The sequence below is a fragment of the Microtus pennsylvanicus genome, chromosome 1, assembly GCF_037038515.1.
Source record: "Microtus pennsylvanicus isolate mMicPen1 chromosome 1, mMicPen1.hap1, whole genome shotgun sequence".
Lineage (NCBI taxonomy): Eukaryota > Metazoa > Chordata > Mammalia > Rodentia > Cricetidae > Microtus > Microtus pennsylvanicus.
This window is the reverse complement of record NC_134579.1, coordinates 92921322-92938881: the sequence shown is the minus strand read 5'-3', so window position 1 is coordinate 92938881 and position 17560 is coordinate 92921322. Positions and strand designations below refer to the sequence as shown.

Sequence of the window (17560 nt, the reverse complement as noted above, 5' to 3'; positions counted from 1 at the left end):
ACCGGCTCAGGGTTCTCATTTTCTCAATTGAGGTTCCCTCTTCCAGGATAACTGTAGCTTCTGTGCCAGCCTAGAGAGCAACTCGTCGGACTTCAGGTGTGTCCTCCCACGGTGAGGGTATGAGGAATCGAACTCATGCCATTAGGAGTAGGGGAAGGTGCCTTTACCTGCTTCACCACTTCGCTCGCCTCACTGTAACCATTTTAAGAATATGTGATCTAAAATTACCTGTGACCATGGATGGCCATGGTCCATCTCTTTCCTGTTTTTTTTTAAAAGATTTATTTATTTATTTTTATGTGAATGTGTATCTGAGTATATGCATGCACAAGTGAGTGCAAATGCCGCGAAGGCCGAAAGACACAGATCCCTTGAAGCCAAAATTATAAGTGGTAGTGAGCCACCTAATATGGGTACTGGAAACCGAACTCAGCGTCCTATAGATGAGCAGCAAGCGCTCTTAACTGCGGAATCATCTTTTCAGCTTTGCTTTTTCTTTCTCTCTTTTTTCTTTCTCGAGACAGAGCCTTGTCAGGGAGCTCAGATCCTGTTTCAGCCTCCTGAGCGCTGGAATACTAACAGGCTAGAGCCGCCACGCCCGACTTTTCCTCTAGTTGTTATCGGTTTCACCATTAGAGGGCGCCAGGAAGCAACGCAGCGACTCCATTCTCTAACGCACGCGCACTTTACTCGCTAGGAAAGCGGTCGGCGAGGCGGGGCGCGGGGCGGAGTCTGCTGCCTGCGCAGGCGCGGGCCGGCTTTGTGACGTCAGGCCGCGCGGCCGGGCCGGGGATCTAGGTGGTAGCTCGCGGAGGCGCTTCCTGAGAGTGACGCGCAGACTCAGCTCCCCCGCGGCCCGCCCTCCCGCCGGCCTCGCCGCGGTCTCCCTCGCTCCCTGAGATCGCTGAGCGCTGAACAGCGGCCCGGGGAGGAGGCCTCGGGCGACGCGGCGCGGAGAGGGAGGGCGGGCGGGCAGTGGGAGCGCCGCGGGTCTCTATATGGCGACGGCTCTGTCGGGTCTGGCTGTCCGGCTGTCGCGCTCGGCCGCCGCCCGCTCCTATGGGGTCTTCTGCAAGGGGCTGACCCGCACGCTGCTCATCTTCTTTGACTTGGCTTGGCGGCTGCGCATCAACTTTCCCTACCTCTACATCGTGGCTTCCATGATGCTCAACGTGCGCCTGCAGGTAGGTGAGCCGCGCCCTCGGCATCCCTGGGTCGCGCGCGGCCCTGCCCACCTTGCTCCGTGGGATGCAGGTGCTGGGGGCTCATGCCATCTGCCGGAGGCTGAGCGCGTATCGAGCAGCGTGCATTGCCCCTCTGTAACCCCGCTCTGCATAGACGATGCTTCAGAGAACAGGTCCTACATCTGGGGGTGGGGTCCGAGGAAAGATGACAGGAAGGTCCCTTAGGACGCTTTGTCCTTAAAAATGACAAATTGTTGGCGATCCGGTAGCAGCGAGTTCTTATGTGAATTCTGGTTCCCCAAACTTTGTGAAGGTTTATTCTGTTATCCTTGTACCTTTAGATGGAAAGTTAATGGTGTTTTGACCAATGTATCCGATTTGTTCCGGCCAGGGGTTAGAAGAGGCAGTGGGGATGAAGATGAGAAAATGAGGTGAAACCAATTTAGAGGCCTGAAACAATTTGGAGTAACAAACAGCATGTGCCTTGTGTCACCATTCTGGAGGCCGCGTTTGCTGGGAACGGCTGGCACGTCTCTATCCAATTACAAAACACTTTTCTCTAGCGGAGAGAGGTCCTACCGATTGGAGTGTCCCGTCTCAAGTAAGAGAGAGGCTGGATAGGGAGTTTCCTTGGATTCTGTTTACACATTTTGGAGTGGCACAGGCTGGGTTGGAGAGGACTCAGCTCCACCCCTGGGAAGCATATAATCTGGCAGGGTTGCGTGATTGATTTATTTATTTATTTATTTATTTATTTATTTATTTATTTATTTATTGTGGTTCTGGAGATGAACCCGGTGAGTACTTTGCATTTGCCACTAGGCAAGGAAAACACCCTGGCCGCAGACGGACTGTACATATGTCATTCCCTGGTGTGCAGTGGAGCCTGCTCGAAGTAGTATACCTGGTTTTTCTGTGGTTGGGTCAAATTAGAGTGTAATGGATTTGGTGTATGTATGGTCCCCGACACAGGTGGTTACAGGCCATGTGAGATCCGAAGCCAAGTATGTTATGTTGATCCAAATTCAATAAAACAAGTTAAGGAAAACCAATTTTAAAACTCAGCTCAGAATACCTTTCCTACTTTGTGGTGAGAAGTGTCAGCTGTGCACCAGTGTACCTGGCGATGAGCTGCTGCTGGGGTGAGCCCGGGGCTTCCCGCACGCCAGGCAAGCACGCTACCAAACGAGCTGTATTTCTGCTCCCAAATCAGGACATTGCACCTGAACAAGGGCTTGTGGCATCTTATGTGATCCCAGGCCGCGGGGGCAGAAACAGCAAACCTCCAGAGCAGGTGGCACAGATGAGTGAAGAGTGATGGGTGTGGGAACGGAGATAAACCACAAGGCCTGTGTCCTTGCCAATTACCAACCTGTAGAAACACGGCCCCGGTGTTTCTGCCGGCTCTAGTCACCTCCTCTGAGAGAAGTCAGACATCCTGATGTTAGCTCAGAGTCTGCAAACAGCAGTCCATGCCTGACCCATCAAGTTCCCATTTTGGAATCTGGTGTCTAGAGTTAGATAGGATTTGTGCTCATTTAGAAACTATGTAATTTAGAAAGCTACATGTTATGTAGTCTTGAATTGCTGTTTTTTTGTACCATTAAAAACAGTCTAGGGATGTAGCTCAGGTGGTAGTGTTTGCCTGGCATGCACAGTGTCCTGATCTTAATCCCCAGTCCTGCATAAACTGGGTGTCATGATCTGTGTCTGTAACCCTAGCATTTGGGAGGTGGAGGCAGGAGAATCAGCCTCAGGGTCATCTCCGGCTAGGTAGCAAGACCCTATCCCAATAAACAAAACCCAAAACACTTCCTCTCGTATTCAGTTTTCTTCGTACCCTTCTCCAGTCCAGACTGCTCCAGTTGCTGGCCTGGGTTTGTGTGTATTCTCCATCTGTTTCCCACCGGTCAGATCTGTCATTTGTGTACATAGTATGATGTGTCTGTGTGTATCCTCTGTATGAGGAGGCCAGAAGAGGTGCTGGCTGTCCTGGAGTGGTAGGTACAGGCAGTTCCGGACTGTCCGACTCCAGTTCTCTGCAGGAGCGGGTACACTCCCTAACAGCTTAGCTATGAGGGCTCCCTAGAGAAGTCTTCTGAACGCAGTAAGGCACATCCTGTCATCCTTAACCATCAGCACAGCACATACGTGCTTATCCTTACCACGTGTGTGCGTGACCGCCCCTCACCCAGCTTGCACCTGGATGACGGACTAGACTTTGTTATGCTCTCCTCTTTACTCGGTTGCAGCCATTCCCTGCCTGCTCTTGGAGTATGGTGAATATCCTCCTCCATAGGGACATTCCTATCGTCCTTTCAGGGGGAACTTTTGTAACCTTGCACCACAGGAGTGCTGAAGGCTCGTTTGTTTTCTAAGCAGTAAACAACGGCAGATTCCATTCCCAGTGTTTCCTAATGGCGCATCTGTTTGTAGGACAGTGAGATCATCTCTGGAAAGGTGATTCAAATCCATATTTCATCACGGGGAGTGTGCACTATGCAGATTGAAGGCAAGCGCATTTGGGGGAGGGAGACAAGATCTCTATAACCCGGGTGATGTGAGCAGTGAGTGAGACCCAGCAGTAGCGAGGGCAGCTCGGTGGGCTCCAGAGGAGGCATGGTCCAGGTGTATCCAGCTCTAGAGAATCTGGGAAACCAGATGTGGGCCCAGGTAGAGGGAAAGACAGTCTCACCAAGTGCTTTGGAAAAGTCATCTTTTCTCCTCTCCTCCCCAACTCCTTTTGAGACAGGCTCTCACCATACAACCCGGGCCAGTTTGGAACTCTTATGTATCCAGGCGGTGGTGACACACACCTTTAATCCTAGCACTCGGGAGGCAGAGGCAGGCAGATCTCTGTGAGTTCTAAGCCAGTCTGGTCTACAGAGTGAGTTCCAGGACAGCCAGGACTGTAATATAGAAAAACCAAGACCAAACAAAACAAAATAACAAACTTATGTGGACCGACTGGCCTTAAACTCCAAGAGACCCACTTGCCTCTTCCCCAGGTGCTGGAATTCAAGGTACATACTGCTGCCCAACCATGTAAGGTTGATCTTGGACCTGAAACACAGACTTTTCATATTTGAGGAGGGAGAGAGAGCGTTCTGGGGCACAGTGCCATTCTTGAGATCTTTATATTGGATGCTTTAGTCTCCCCTGAAGGCTTTAGGACTTTTGTTAGTTTGTGAGAAATCACTAACAGAGCCTAGCTTGAGGGTTTACTGTTCTGACCTGCAGGTAAGAAGAGTGCAGTAAGAACTTAGCCTGACTGAGGGACCCCAGCAGCTCACCGGCTTTCCCTCCGTCATAGCGTACTGTTCTCAGTAAGAACTTAGCCTGACTGAGGGACCCCAGCAGCTCACCGGCTTTCCCTCCATCATCGCATTCTGTTCTCAGTAAGAACTTAGCCTGACTGAGGGACCCCAGCAGCTCACCGGCTTTCCCTCCATCATCGCATTCTGTTCTCAGTAAGAACTTAGCCTGACTGAGGGACCCCAGCAGCTCACCAGCTTCCCCTCCGTCATAGCGTACTGTTCTCAGTAAGAACTTAGCCTGACTGAGGGACCCCAGCAGCTCACCGGCTTTCCCTCCATCATCGCATTCTGTTCTCAGTAAGAACTTAGCCTGACTGAGGGACCCCAGCAGCTCACCGGCTTCCCTCCATCATAGCGTTCTGTTCTCAGTAAGAACTTAGCCTGACTGAGGGACCCCAGCAGCTCACCAGTTTCCCCTCCATCATCGCATTCTGGTCTGTGACAGGGGAACGGGAATGTGGTTAAAGCATTGGGCCCTACAGAGTTTTGTTAACCCTACAATTAAATCTCTTGTTCATAGGGCACTGGGGTTTCCCTTACCCCTTTGGCAGTGCTAGGCGTGGAACTTAAGGCCCTTTAAGTCTACCACAGAGCTGCAGCCCTCAGTTGTGAGGCATTTTAGCACATGCTAACAGCTCTTTAGTCTGAGAGGTGATTGAACAAGAAAATAGATGCAGAGGGATTTGTAGACTCAGAAGGGTTATGTAGCAGTTAAGAGCTTTGCTGCTTTTGCAGAGGGCGCGGATTCCATTGCCAACACCCACAGGATGGCCCACAACCATGCGTAACCCCAGTGCCAGCTCTAAGTGCCATGTGTGCTTGTGGTACACAAGCTTGCAGAACACTCATGCACATAAACTAAATCTTTAAAAACTATTTTTACTTATTTTAAAATTTTGAAATGTGGATGTTTGGTCAAAGGAAAGAATGACTCTTGTGGATTATCTTCTGATCATGTACATAGACTCCACACACAAACAAATGTAGCCAAAAAAAGAAAGCGTGAAAGCGCTGTTTGCAGACAAGCGTGTACCTGTAATCCCAGCTACCTGTGAGGCTGAGACACGAAGATCACTTGAGTTCAGGAGTTGAGGCCGTGTGAGTGTGTTGCGTGTGTTCGAGCATGAACATGCATGTATGTATGTGTGTGTAGGTCAGTAGTCAACCTTGGGTGTCTGTCCTCAGGTGTGAGCCTCTTGATTTTTTAATACAGGGTCTCTCATTGGCTGTAGGCTCACTAATTTGACTATATTGACAGACCTGGGAGCCTCAGGGATCTTCATGTCTCTAGTAATGCTCCTGTGTCCAGCTCCCCAGTGCTGGGATTATAAGCATGTGACACCATGCTTGGCTTTTTCCTGTGTATTCTGGAGGATGGAACTCCGGTTCTCGTGCTTGCATGGTGAGTACTTGGCTGATTGAACTGCCTCCTTAGCCAGTTTGTGGTCAGTGTGGGCAGCATAGTGACAAGATCCCTGTCCCAAAATAGAAAAGGGATCGGACAGGTGGAGGACTGGAGTTTGGTATCCAGCACTGACTGACACTTGGTGGCTCACAACAGCTTGTGGTTCCTGCTTCAGGGGATCTGTTGGCCTCGGAGGGCACTGTACTCTTGTGAGTATACCTGCCACCCCCAGCCATATAATTAAATAAAAGAATAAATCTTAAAAAGTAAAGCCAAGCTGGGCGGTGGTGGCGCACGCCTTTAATCCCAGCACTTGGGAGGCAGAGGCAGGCGGATCTCTGTGAATTCACTGCCACTCTGGTCTACAGAGTGAGTTCTAGACCAGCCAGTTTCTCTGCCTTAAACGAAGCAAAAACAAAGAAAAGAAAGTGCTGTTTCTAAGCAAAGCTCAATCTTCTGAGGTTATTAATATCACACCATTTCATACAGCATGGGAAGACAGATGGTAGAAAGTGAGAGTCTTTGGGAGCAGAGGGAAGTGGATCTCCGTGAATTCTAGATCAGCCAGGGTTACCCACAGAAGACCCTGCCTCAAAAAACAAAACAACAAAATGAGACTCTATACCCTTCACTACATGTAGTAAAAGCAATCTGGTGGGCCATGGTAGCATATACCTGTAATTCCTGCACTTGGAAGGAATGTAGCCTGGGCTACATGAGACCTTGCTCCTCCCCAACTGAAATAAAAATTAAAAATAACTAGTATCAAACAAAACAAAAAAAAAACAGGTGGTGGTGGTGGATGCCTTTAATCCTAGCACTCAGTAGACCCAGACAGGTGTATCTCTGACTTTGAAGCCAGCTTGGTCTATAGAACGAGTTTCAGGAGAGCCAAGGACACACAGAGAAATCTTGTCTTGAAAAACAAAACCAAAAACAAACCAACAAACATAACCGGTATCATGAATACCTGCTGGAGCAAGTCCTGCCTATAACTTTTCACTTATGTGGCCTCTGAGAAACATGGATCAAGTGTCTTAGTCTCATGTCACCCAAAGAGAAGGCCTAAAAGAAACAGGGAAAAGATACTGTAAAGGCTGATGATAATCGCCGGACCAAGAGATGTCCTTGTTTCACCCGTACCTTCTCCCTCGCCGCCCTGTGCTCAGCAAGCCTTCGAACCTTTGCTCTTCATCAACCTCCTCCTCCTCATTTATTTATTTGTTTATTTATTTGCGGCAGGGTTTCCCTGTGTAGCCCTGGCTGTCAGACCAGGCTGCTCTACAGAAATCTGCCTTTATCTCTGCCTCACTCGTGCTGGGATTAAAGGTGTGCTCCACTACCACCTGGCTCTTTCCCACCTTTTTGTTGTTGTTGTTGTTTTTGGTTTTGTTTTGTTTTTCAAGACAGGGTTTCTTTGTGTAGCTTTGGTGCCTGTCCTGGAACTAGCTCTGTAGACCAGGCTGGCCTCAAACTCACAGAGATCCGCCTGCCTCTGCTTCCTGAGTGTTGGAATTAAAGGTGTGCGCCACCACTGCCCGGCTTTCTGTCCCACTTCTTTAGTACTAGGGATTGGACCCATGGCCTCTTGATCATTGAGTTACATCCCTGGCTCCTAGTGCCAGTCTTCTCTTTCTATTACATCTTATTTACTTATTGTGTGTATATATATATATGCACATGTGTGCACGTGTGTGTGTGCACCCCTGTGCACATGGGATGTCATAATGTGTGTATGGAGGTCAGAGCACAACCTGCAGGAGTCCCTTGTCTCCTACTGTGTGGGTCCTGAGGTCCAAACTCAAGTCAGCAGGCATGGTAGCAAGCACATTTCCCCACTGAGCTATATCACAGGCCACAGCCTACTCTGTCTCCTCTCTGAACCTCTTTCTAAATCCATAGCTTCATGGGTTTCAGTACCCTCTCACCTCTTGGACATCTTTTCCCCCTTGTATTTAATATGTTTTCGCTTCACCAGACATTGTACCACACACCCAGCATGTAGAGACACTAAGGGAGGACAAATTCACAACAAAGCTAATCCTGCAAGCTGGGCATTGTGGTGCAAGCGTATGATCCCGGCACTTAGGAGCCGGAGGCAGGAGCATCAGGAGTTCAGAGTCAGCCTCAGCCTCAGCTGTGAGTGAATTTGAGACCAGTTTGGGACATGGAAACCCTGTCTGAAAAAATAAATAACTAACTTATCATACTAGTTGAGTGTATAATTCAGAGACATTAATATCTTTCCATACTGAGCAGTTGTCACACCACCCATTCTCAGAACTTCTCCATCCCATGGAAATCTCTTTTGTCTTCTGAGAGGAAGGTGAGCTGGCTGGCATTCTGAATAAAACAGAGAGGAGCTCATCGAGAAGGGGACACTTTAGCAAAACCTTGGTGAAGGTGAAGGCTGTTGCGGCATTGATGTCTGAGTCGGAGGAGTGCAGCGTGTAGACAGGGCAGAGCTGTCACCAGGACCCACACGTGGGCCAAGCCTGAAACGGCAGGAAGCTGGAGGCTAGAGTAGTGAGCAGGAAGGAAATGGTAGATTTGTGCAAAGTGCATTGGAGCAGCTCCCTTTGTTGCTTTTCCTTGGTGTGTGTGTGTGTGTGTGTGTGTGTGTGTGTGTGTGTAGACTAGAGAGGAGAGTAATTTGAATCTGTTCTCTCTTTCTGTAATGTGTGTCCTGGGCATCAAATTCAGGTCATCAGGCTTGGTAGAAAGTGGCTTTTCCTGCTGCGCCTTCTTACTTGGCCCAGCATCTACATTCTTTTTTCCCCTAATGCGTATGTGTGTGTATGTGCTTGTATATGTGTGTTTATATGCCTGTGGAGGCCAGAAAATGGTGACAGATCCCCTGATCTGCAGTTACAGGTGATTGTGACCACCCGGTGTGGGTGCTGGGAACTGAACTTGGGTCCTTTCCAGGAGCAGCAAACACTCTTGACCCCAGAGCCATCTCCCCTCCCTCTTACCTGGATTTTGTATTCTGGAATCGGTTTCATTTTGCTTAGTTGTTTTGAGACAGCCTCACCAGACTGACCTAGAACTCATTTTGTAACACAGGCTACTGGAATTCCAGATCAGTTTCCTGTCTTCCTGGGTCCTGGGATCCCAAGCTTGTGTCACCACTGCAGCCTCCTTGACTTGTTTCTGTATGTGAATTCATTCTATTTTTGCAAATGTTAAAAGAGATCCATCAAATATGAGGTGATGGGAACAAATCAGCTAAAAGCTGCTGCCGGCAGTGGTGGTGCACACCTTTAATCCCAGCACTTGGGAGGCAAGGCTGGACTATTTCTATGAGTTTGAGGCCAGCCTAGTCTATGGAGCGAGTTCTAGGACAGCCAAGGTTACACTGAGATACCTAGTCTCAAACAAACAAAAAACCAGCAAAAGATCCAAACAAACAAAAACCAAAACTGCTTACTTCTGGGGTTGCATTTGGTGTGTGCTGGACTCTGGGCTCCAGCCCTCTCTTGTCTGTACCTGGGGAGGAAAGAATCAGTTTCTTCACCCCTTGATAGTTTTTTAGGATGCAATAAAATTGAATAAATATGCTATTTCTACATGGAAAAGGATGAATTTGGAGGAGCTGAGTATGCAGCTCTGTGGTCAAATGTTAGCTCAGCATGGCCCTGGGGAAGAAAGTCCAAAAGACCACCCACGGAATGGAGGAAAGCAGTTGTTGGTGAATTAATTTGGTAAAGGATTAACACTTAATAGAGAAAGATCTCTTACAATTAGAAAAGAAAAAACAAAAACCAGGTAGCTCAATCCAGTCATTGGAAGAGCTGGCGTAGAGATTTCTTTGAGGAGGTACACAGATGGCCAGTATGTCCTTGAGAAGATCCTGGACTCCAGGAGAAAGCAGATTCACTCAGGAGCAGTGGGAGGTCACTCCACACCTGTTAGGGTGGCTGTTGTCAAGGTGGAAGGCAGGAGGAGAGGTCGCAGGAGCAGATGCTGGGGAAGGTGTGTGTCCTCCGTCCTTGCGTGCTAGTCAGGTTGTAAAGTGCTCAGCTGTTGTGAGAGCCTGGTGGTTCTCACACAGTTGAACGTGGACTGAACCCACCGTCTACTACGTCTGCTTCTGGATATATACCTGAGAGGTTTGAAAACAGGTTCAAAGCCGGGTACTGCTGGGCTGATAAGCGGTAGCCCAAAGGCAGTAGCAACAAGTCCGTGGTTGTGTCCTGGTAGAAAGGACCTTGTCTAGCATGACCTGAACCCTAGGTTCCAACCCCAGCACCATGTCCAACCAATGCAAGATGTCCTAGGCCCGTAGCACCAGTACTCAAGTGGTGGAAGAAAGGGGTAGGAGTCCAAGGTCAGCTTCAGCTACATGGCCTGTTTGAGGTCAGCTATTCGAGACTCTGAGTCTAAAATAAATAAGTAAATAAATAGGAAAAGGAAAAAAGAATTGATAAGAGCCCTTTTAGATGTCCCCACCTCTGGTGTGAGCATGCCACTTAGATGGCTCCAGTTTCTTCCCCAATGTGCTTTTCCACTGCTGGATCCCACTTGGAGTCTATAATAGTCACCACTCTCCAGAGAACCTGCAGTTGGCTGCTGGACCTTTGGGTTGTTGTCACTCTCTGATTATGAGTAATGTTGCTGTGGGTATCTATGTGTGTGTGTGTGGTTGTGTGTGTGCGTGGTTGTTTGTCTGATACGTGCACATGAGTGTGGATGTGTGTGCCCAAGTGCAGATGCGTGCTTCCAAGTGTGCATTGAGAAGCATCTCACTGAACTGGAAGCTCAATGTTTCAGCTGGGGTAACCGCTGGGGATTTTGTTTCCATCCTGGAAATGCTGGGGTTGCAGGTGCTTGTAGAGGGAGCTGCGGGCTGCATTCCCACCACCCAGCTCCCGGCCGCCTGGCTAGCTTATGCCCCGAAATAACAACACACAAATTGTATTCATTTAAACACTGTTTGGCCCATTAGCTCTAGTCTCTTACTGGCTAACTCTCATATCTTGCTTTAACCCATATCTAATAATCTGTGTAGCACCACGAGGTGGTGTCTTACCAGGAAGATTCTAGTGTACATCCATCTTGGGCTGGAGCTTCATCGTGTCTGCCCTGGAGAGGAGAGGCATGGCATCTGCCTCACTTCCTCCCAGCATTCTGTTCTGTTTACTCCGCCTACCTAATTTTCTAACCTATCAGACCAAGCAGTTTTCTTTATTGATTAACCAATGAAACAACAGATTGACAAATGACCTTCCCACATCAGGTGCTCATGTGGTCACACCCACTTTTTCAGAGTGTTTTTTTGTTTAAGTGTGGGAGATTTGAACTCAGGTTCTCATGCTAGCACAGGCAGTAATATTACCCACTGAGTCATCTCCCCAATCCTACTTTTTTTACCGAGACAGTTCTTCCCATCCCTCACTCCCCACCCCTGCTCTGACTATACCCCAGGCTGTCCTGGAACTTAACCATATATTCTATGCAAGACTTGAACTAAAAATGGTTGGTTTGCTTGCTTCAGTTTTTATGTGTATGTATAAGTACCCAAATATATATTCTCCATTTGTATGCCTGATGCCCTTGGAGACTAGAGAAGGGCGTCAGATTCACAAGGCAGGGTTTCACTGTGTACTAGCCCTAGCTATCCTGGAACTCGATCTATAGACCAGGCTGGCCTTGAACTCACAGCTCTGCCTCTCACTACTGCCCTGCTCGGCTCGTATGTTTTTATGGTGGATTTCTTGCCATGTAGTCCATGCTGGCCTCAAACTGGAAAGCCTCCTTGTCTTGGTCTCTTCCATACTGGCGTTCCAGTCATGTACCACAACATTTGGCTCATTTTAACTCTGTGTGTGTGTGTGTGTGTTGATGTTGAGATCAAATCAAGGGCCAATATAAATTAGCCCGTTATGGCGATGCACACCAGCGCTCGGGAAGCAGAGAGAGGTAGATTTCATTGAACTTAAGCCTGGCCTACATAATGAGCTCTAGGCTACCCAGAGCTACATCGTGAGACTCTGGCCTCAAAAACAAAAGAAAACAAAAAAGCCAAACCACCTGAGAGCTTTGTGCAAGTCAGGGTAAGCCCTCTGCCATTGTGATTTATTTTGAAGGAAGGTTAAAAACGTGTTCTTGTATAGCCCTAAACTGGCCTCAGCCTTAATGAATAGCTGAGGATGGTCTTGAACTCATGATCCTCCTCTCTCTGCCCTCTCCTGAGCACTGAGAGTGCAGCTATGCACCACCACCTGGACATTTTAGCTTTCGGGGGCAATGCAGGGGTATGTGGAGGTCAAGAACAGCCTCTGGCGTCTTCCTGCTGTTCATCTTGTCTCTTTCTCACTGGACCGGAACCTGCCCAGTAGGCGAGGCTGGCTGGCCAGCGAGATTCAGGATCTGCCTGTCTGCACCTCCCCCGTGCTGGGAATAAAAGCCACCCCCCTCTTGGATATGGAACTGGAATTGAGCCCTTTACAGTCCTTACTTTCATTTTAATTTGAACTTTTTATTTGTGGGTGTGTGTGCCTGTGGCGGTCAGAAGAGGGTATTAGATCCCTAGGCAGTTGTGAGTTGCTTTTTTTTGAGTGCTGGGAATTGAACTCAGGTTCTCGGGAAGAGCAATAAGTTCTTAACCGCCTGGCCCCTCTACTTTAGCAGTTTGTCTTTGGTGCATGCTCTGAGGCATGGGTATAAACTGACCTCTGAGCGGTATCACAGTGAGGTCCGGGTGTGTGGGTTAGTGATTCGCTGGTGTAAACTGACCTCTGAGCGGTATCACAGTGAGGTCCGTGTGTGTGGGTTAGTGATTCGCTGGTGTAAACTGACCTCTAGGTGGTATCACAGCAAGGTCCATGCATGTGCGTTAGTGACTCACAGGGAAGAAAACTGCATCTGCTTTGTCTTCTGCTGTCCTCGCGTTAGGATCCAGATCAGCACCTGACTCAGGGACGGGCTTGGGGAGCAGCTGATTGAATTTGTAGCAAAGAAATCCTAGGAGCTGAATGCCAGGTAAAGGTGAGCATTTGAGACTTTCAGAGCTACCAGCCTGCCTTCACCAGCCGTGCAGGGCCTGCCTTGGGCAGACTATTCGCTGTTCAGCAGCCCCAGTCGGGCTTTGACCTTGGTTGCTGCCCCATTGAGATACACTTGGCTGTTGAGGTCCCTTTCTACCCTTTTCTTTAGCAAACCTCCAGCAGCCTTTTATTCATTCCCTGTGGCACTTGCCGCCGCTGTCACGCCTATGGACCACCGCCGTCATGCCTGTGGGATGCTGACTGAAGAGAATGCTCAGTGCTTTCCCACGCTCGGTCCATAACACGGCATGAGAAGCTGTGACCTTTCCTGAGGATACCGAGTTGCCCAGCTTCCCCAGAGCTGTGTGTAGCTTCTCCTTACTGAATGTGCTTTTGAGCAGATGTGTGGCCAGGAGACAAGGTGTGGCTGTAGGGCACAGCTGACTTCGCAGGATCAGGTGTGAGGCAGAGATGCTTGCCTGGTCAGTGATGTGTCCTCCGTGTGGCCATGAGTCAGCTTCAGTCAGCAGTGTGTTGTTGGCACCTTTCCTCATCCTCAGCAGTGTGTAGAAATTTGCAACCTTTAGCCTGATCCCCTACAGGGCCCATCAGTACCAGGATCCACCTAACAGCACTCCACAGCCCAGGGCTGGGTCATCTTAGAGCCATCAGCCCACAGGATCCTGCTCAAGCCAGTTGCTCTACTCACCGTGACTCCTCCCTGTCCCCCTTAGGACTGGCCTTGCTAGCTTGCTTTGGAAAGTATTGGGGGCAGGATATTTTTAGGTTACAAAGTGGTGGTAGTCTGGACTGTCAGGTGCCCGAGGCCATTAATAGCCTGGGTTAGGGAAGGTGAGGAGACAGGCATCCAGCAGGCAACAGCTGCCTAACTGGGTCAGGCCTATTGTCATTGAGCAAGTTGGCTGCCTCATGCAAGGCAATCAAGGGTTTGTGTGGAGATGCCTTCTGATTGCCCTGAGGATCTTGGGCATGCCCAGGAGCCTTTGCTCCCACCCCTTGGTTACATTTTGAGCCTTTAGCATCTTCAACAGGGGTGAAGGGAGTGGATGTTGAGGAGCTGATTCCCACGACTACATTTTTTCCTTTAACTTGGAAATAAACTCTTTCATTTTGGTGGGCAAGTTGGTTTGTTATAACTTAACAGTATTAATTCTTTTGTAGACTTGGGGCTGGGTTATAATACCTAGGGCTGGGGGATTGATTATTTGTATCTTTTTGTATACTTAATTCATGTATTTATCTGAGTCAGGACCCCATCCGTATAGCCCAGACTGGCTTGGATGGCCTTGAACTTGTGATCCTCCCGTCTCTGTCTCTATGCTGAAATTCACTGCAGAGCCCAGGCTGGCTATGACAGTGCTCAGTGCCTCTCATTCTCTGGCTCCTGCTCAGCTCTGTGGTCCCACTCCTCAAAGAACTAGTGTTTGATGATACTGCATGTGTGGGATGTTTTACTAACCCCCTGTCACAGAATTTTCATTTGGTTATCTTTTCTAGGTTCATATTGAGATCCACTGAAGGCCAACGCTGACTGACAGGCATCACCCCAGCTCACTGCATCAGAGGCGCAAAGCATGAGGGGTAGAAGAGGGACCCTGGGTGCTTGCTTGACAAACGTAAGGTGGTCACAAGGAGGTGACTTGGACAAACTATTGTGTGGACTTAAGAAGAGAAGCCGGAGGGGGAGCCCCAGCCCAGCATGTGTGCCTTCCTGGACAGATGAGCCTGCCACAGGTGCTGATGGAAGGTCACAGGACACAGTGGTGGCATCCCTGGAAGTGAAACGTGGCCAGAGTGAGGCTGACCTCATACTTTACCAAGTGCTTCAGTATCTGAAGGAATCAACGGGAAGAAATTTGGCTCCAGCAGCCTCCGTAAGCAAGGTTCTGTTATCTGCTTTGGAAGAACATCTGGCAGGGGTATCCTGTGGCATCGGAGATGCTCTAGGAAGTGACTGGCCAGACAGCTGGGGACGGTACCCCCAAGGAGAGTCGTGGGTGTCAGGATGGCCAGACCATCCAAAACTGAGGGAAATGGGTTTCCTGAACGTTGAACTGTTAAGTGCTGTCCCTGAGGGAGCAGGCACCAGCTCGGAACTGTCTCACCCACATTCAGAGCTGTGCCAGCTGCCATATGCTTATGCCTATTATGAAGTTCTCCCAGAAGATGAGACCAGATGTGTATCCCTCGACGGTTCAAACCCCATGTTTTCAGAGCAAACAGTAGACCACGAGGAAATGCTCTCAAGCTTAAAAAGCACTTCATATGGTCTGCAGCTGGTCGTGGGGTCACTGACTCTGCAGTCTTCCAGATCAGCAAGTCTGATGCCATAGCTAAGGTACAAGCAGAACAATAAAAATAGCAGATTAATTTTAAAGGTTGCCTTGCAGTTTCTTTTGCATTAAATCTGGCGTATGCTGCAGCCGTTCAGTTCCTGCTCTGGTTGCTGTGACCAGACACACCTCGCTGGTTGACGCAGAGACGGTTTTGAGCGTGTTTTTAATCATTTCGGAGAGACTCAGAACTGGGAAAACCCTTCCAGGAAATGATCTATCTACTCAGTACAAGGTCAGTCAAGAGCCATTTAGCGCAGTTCTTCGTCGTGGAGCCGTTCTAAAGGGCTAGCATCCCAGATGCCGCCTGTCTCAGCTCACCTCTGGCTGTCCCACGGAAGTGGAGATCTTAGGCTACCCCACTTCCTGTCAGCCCTGCTCTGGTCACGATGAGTCCTGCCATTTCTGCACTGTATGGACTCTCTGGCCTGCAGCCTTTCATCCTTCCTCACGTGCCCCTTTCCTTCCGCTTGGAGTGCAGTTTCCAGTGGCGGCACTATGGAGAAGTTTGAGGCTCTTCTGCTGACAGAAGACAGATCGCAAATGAAGTGTTTCCTGTTTCCCAGACCCTAGGAGTCCTGATCTCTTTTACGTTAAGATTTTTTTCTAAAGTAATTCTCCCTTGTGGTTTGTTGATAATTTTAATAAAGGTCATCTAAAGAGTGGACATTTTTAAGCTCCCTACCCAAGAGAGAGTTCAGAACAGCCCTGTGGGGGAGGGGAACCTGACTGTATATGTCATTTATATTGTGTGCTAAATTACTATGCCATGGGCTATTTTAGTGTTTTGGGAAAATAATAAAATCTGTTCTTTAGCATAATAAATGTTTGATTTTGTGTGTGTGCTTATGTTTCCTCCTCTTTTTCTCAGTGTCTTCGCCTTCCTGACATTTGAACTCTTTCTCCCCCCCATCCTCGCTCCTGCCTTCCTTGCCCTCTTGTCCCCTTTTCTCTCCTCTCTCTTGCGGGTTCTGAAGTAGGGCTGAGTATGGTAGCACACACCCGGCACTCAAGAGGCTGAGGCGTGAGCTCTGGGCTAGCCTGTGCTCATTTGAGAGTTCTAGGCCAACTTGGATTACAAAGCAGGAATGTTCCAGGAAACACAGCAAAGGGCTAGGGACACAGGAAGTCGCCTTCTGTGCAGGACTGACCTGAACTTGATTCCCAGAACCTATATACAACAACCCAGTGTAGCTGCGACGGTCTCCAACCCCAGCACTCGGAGGTGGGAGAGCCCTTGAGCTTATCGGCCATCCAGCCATCCAGTCCAGCCTAATTAGCCAATTCCATGCCAGTGAGAGAGCCTGTATGAAAAAAGGTGGATGTGGGGGGGTGGGGCTGGAATCATTGTCTCAGCATTTAAGAGCCTGGAGTGCTCTGCCAGAGGACCCAGGTTCAATTCCCAGCTCCCACATGGCAGTTCACAGCTGTTTGTGACTCCAGTTCCAGGGCACCCAACACCCACGGCAAAACACCAAGGCACATAAAAAAAAAAGGCTGTGGAAGAAGTGACACGAGGCTGATCTAGCCCACACACCTGTGCACGACCATGCCCACATGAGCATGCCTCCCCCATGCTTTGGGTGTGCAGGGTCACCCGTGACTGGCACTTGAGCTGCAGAGGAACAGAAGAGCCTAGACGTTACGTCCAGCCCGGACTGTGTAACGAGACCTCAAAACACCAAGGAGGCTGGGCGTGGTGGCTCACACTTACAGTCCCGGTATTTGAAGCAGAACAGAATGTCGTAGGACTTCAAAGAAGGCCTTTTATAAGCATTTGAGACAAGTAGTGCAGAAACGTGCTCCAGGACCGTCTCGCTGAGGTGGGGAACACCTGTAACCCTAGCATTCCTGAAGCCGAAGTTGTCCGAGTTCGGGGCTAGCCTGAGCCACATGAGGCTATCTTTTTTTTTTTTTCCTCTGATGAAGTTTCCATAGAATGCGTGGCTTTGCCTGGCCTGGGACTTGCAATACGTAATTGTAGATGGCCTTCAATTCATCCTCTACCTCCTGAGTGCTGGGACTGCAGGCATGTGCATCACACCTGTGTATCTAGTGCTGGGGGTGGATCGCAAGCCTTGTGCATGCTAGGCAAGAACTTGGTTCCTAGGTTTCTGTGCTGCTCCACATCCCCTACGGTCTTTGCCCTTAAGGACTGAACAATTCAATTATTTTAAATTTAGCAGCTGTGCCTTAGTAGAAAATGTTAGACTTGTTATTCACATCTGGAAATTATGATTTCCTTTTTTTAAAAAGCACTGGAGTGAGCGATGAGGTCTTGAAGCCATTAGGTGATTGCCGAGGCTATGGA

The 17560-nt window shown here is 49.1% G+C and overlaps 2 protein-coding genes across 3 annotated transcripts; both read left to right on the top strand.

Moving 5' to 3' along the window:
* The first annotated feature begins 772 nt into the window (after positions 1 to 772).
* Smim10l3 (small integral membrane protein 10 like 3) lies at positions 773 to 15911 on the top strand. 2 transcript variants are annotated; one of them, XM_075973707.1, is made up of 2 exons: positions 773 to 1184; positions 14414 to 15911. In XM_075973707.1, exons 1-2 carry the CDS (start codon positions 999 to 1001, stop codon positions 14432 to 14434), a joined length of 207 nt encoding a protein of 68 aa, XP_075829822.1. In that variant the 5' UTR covers positions 773 to 998; the 3' UTR covers positions 14435 to 15911. The 2 variants fall into 2 exon arrangements, with proteins under 2 accessions (XP_075829822.1, XP_075829828.1); XM_075973713.1 differs by lacking the exon at positions 14414 to 15911 and adding an exon at positions 5734 to 5873.
* Fam220a (family with sequence similarity 220 member A) lies at positions 14491 to 15911 on the top strand. The gene is given in 2 exon segments (XM_075973691.1): positions 14491 to 15168; positions 15171 to 15911. Coding segments are annotated over 2 exon segments (780 nt in total). The 3' UTR covers positions 15273 to 15911.
* Positions 15912 to 17560: the final 1649 nt, after the last annotated feature.

Excerpts from the sequence above, each read along its gene's own strand:
- Smim10l3 (XM_075973707.1), top strand. The coding sequence starts at position 999 with ATGGCGACGGCTCTGTCGGGTCTGGCTGTCCGGCTGTCGCGCTCGGCC. Across the intron at positions 1,185-14,413 it reads TGCTCAACGTGCGCCTGCAG|GTTCATATTGAGATCCACTG; the intron begins GTAGGTGAGCCG and ends TATCTTTTCTAG.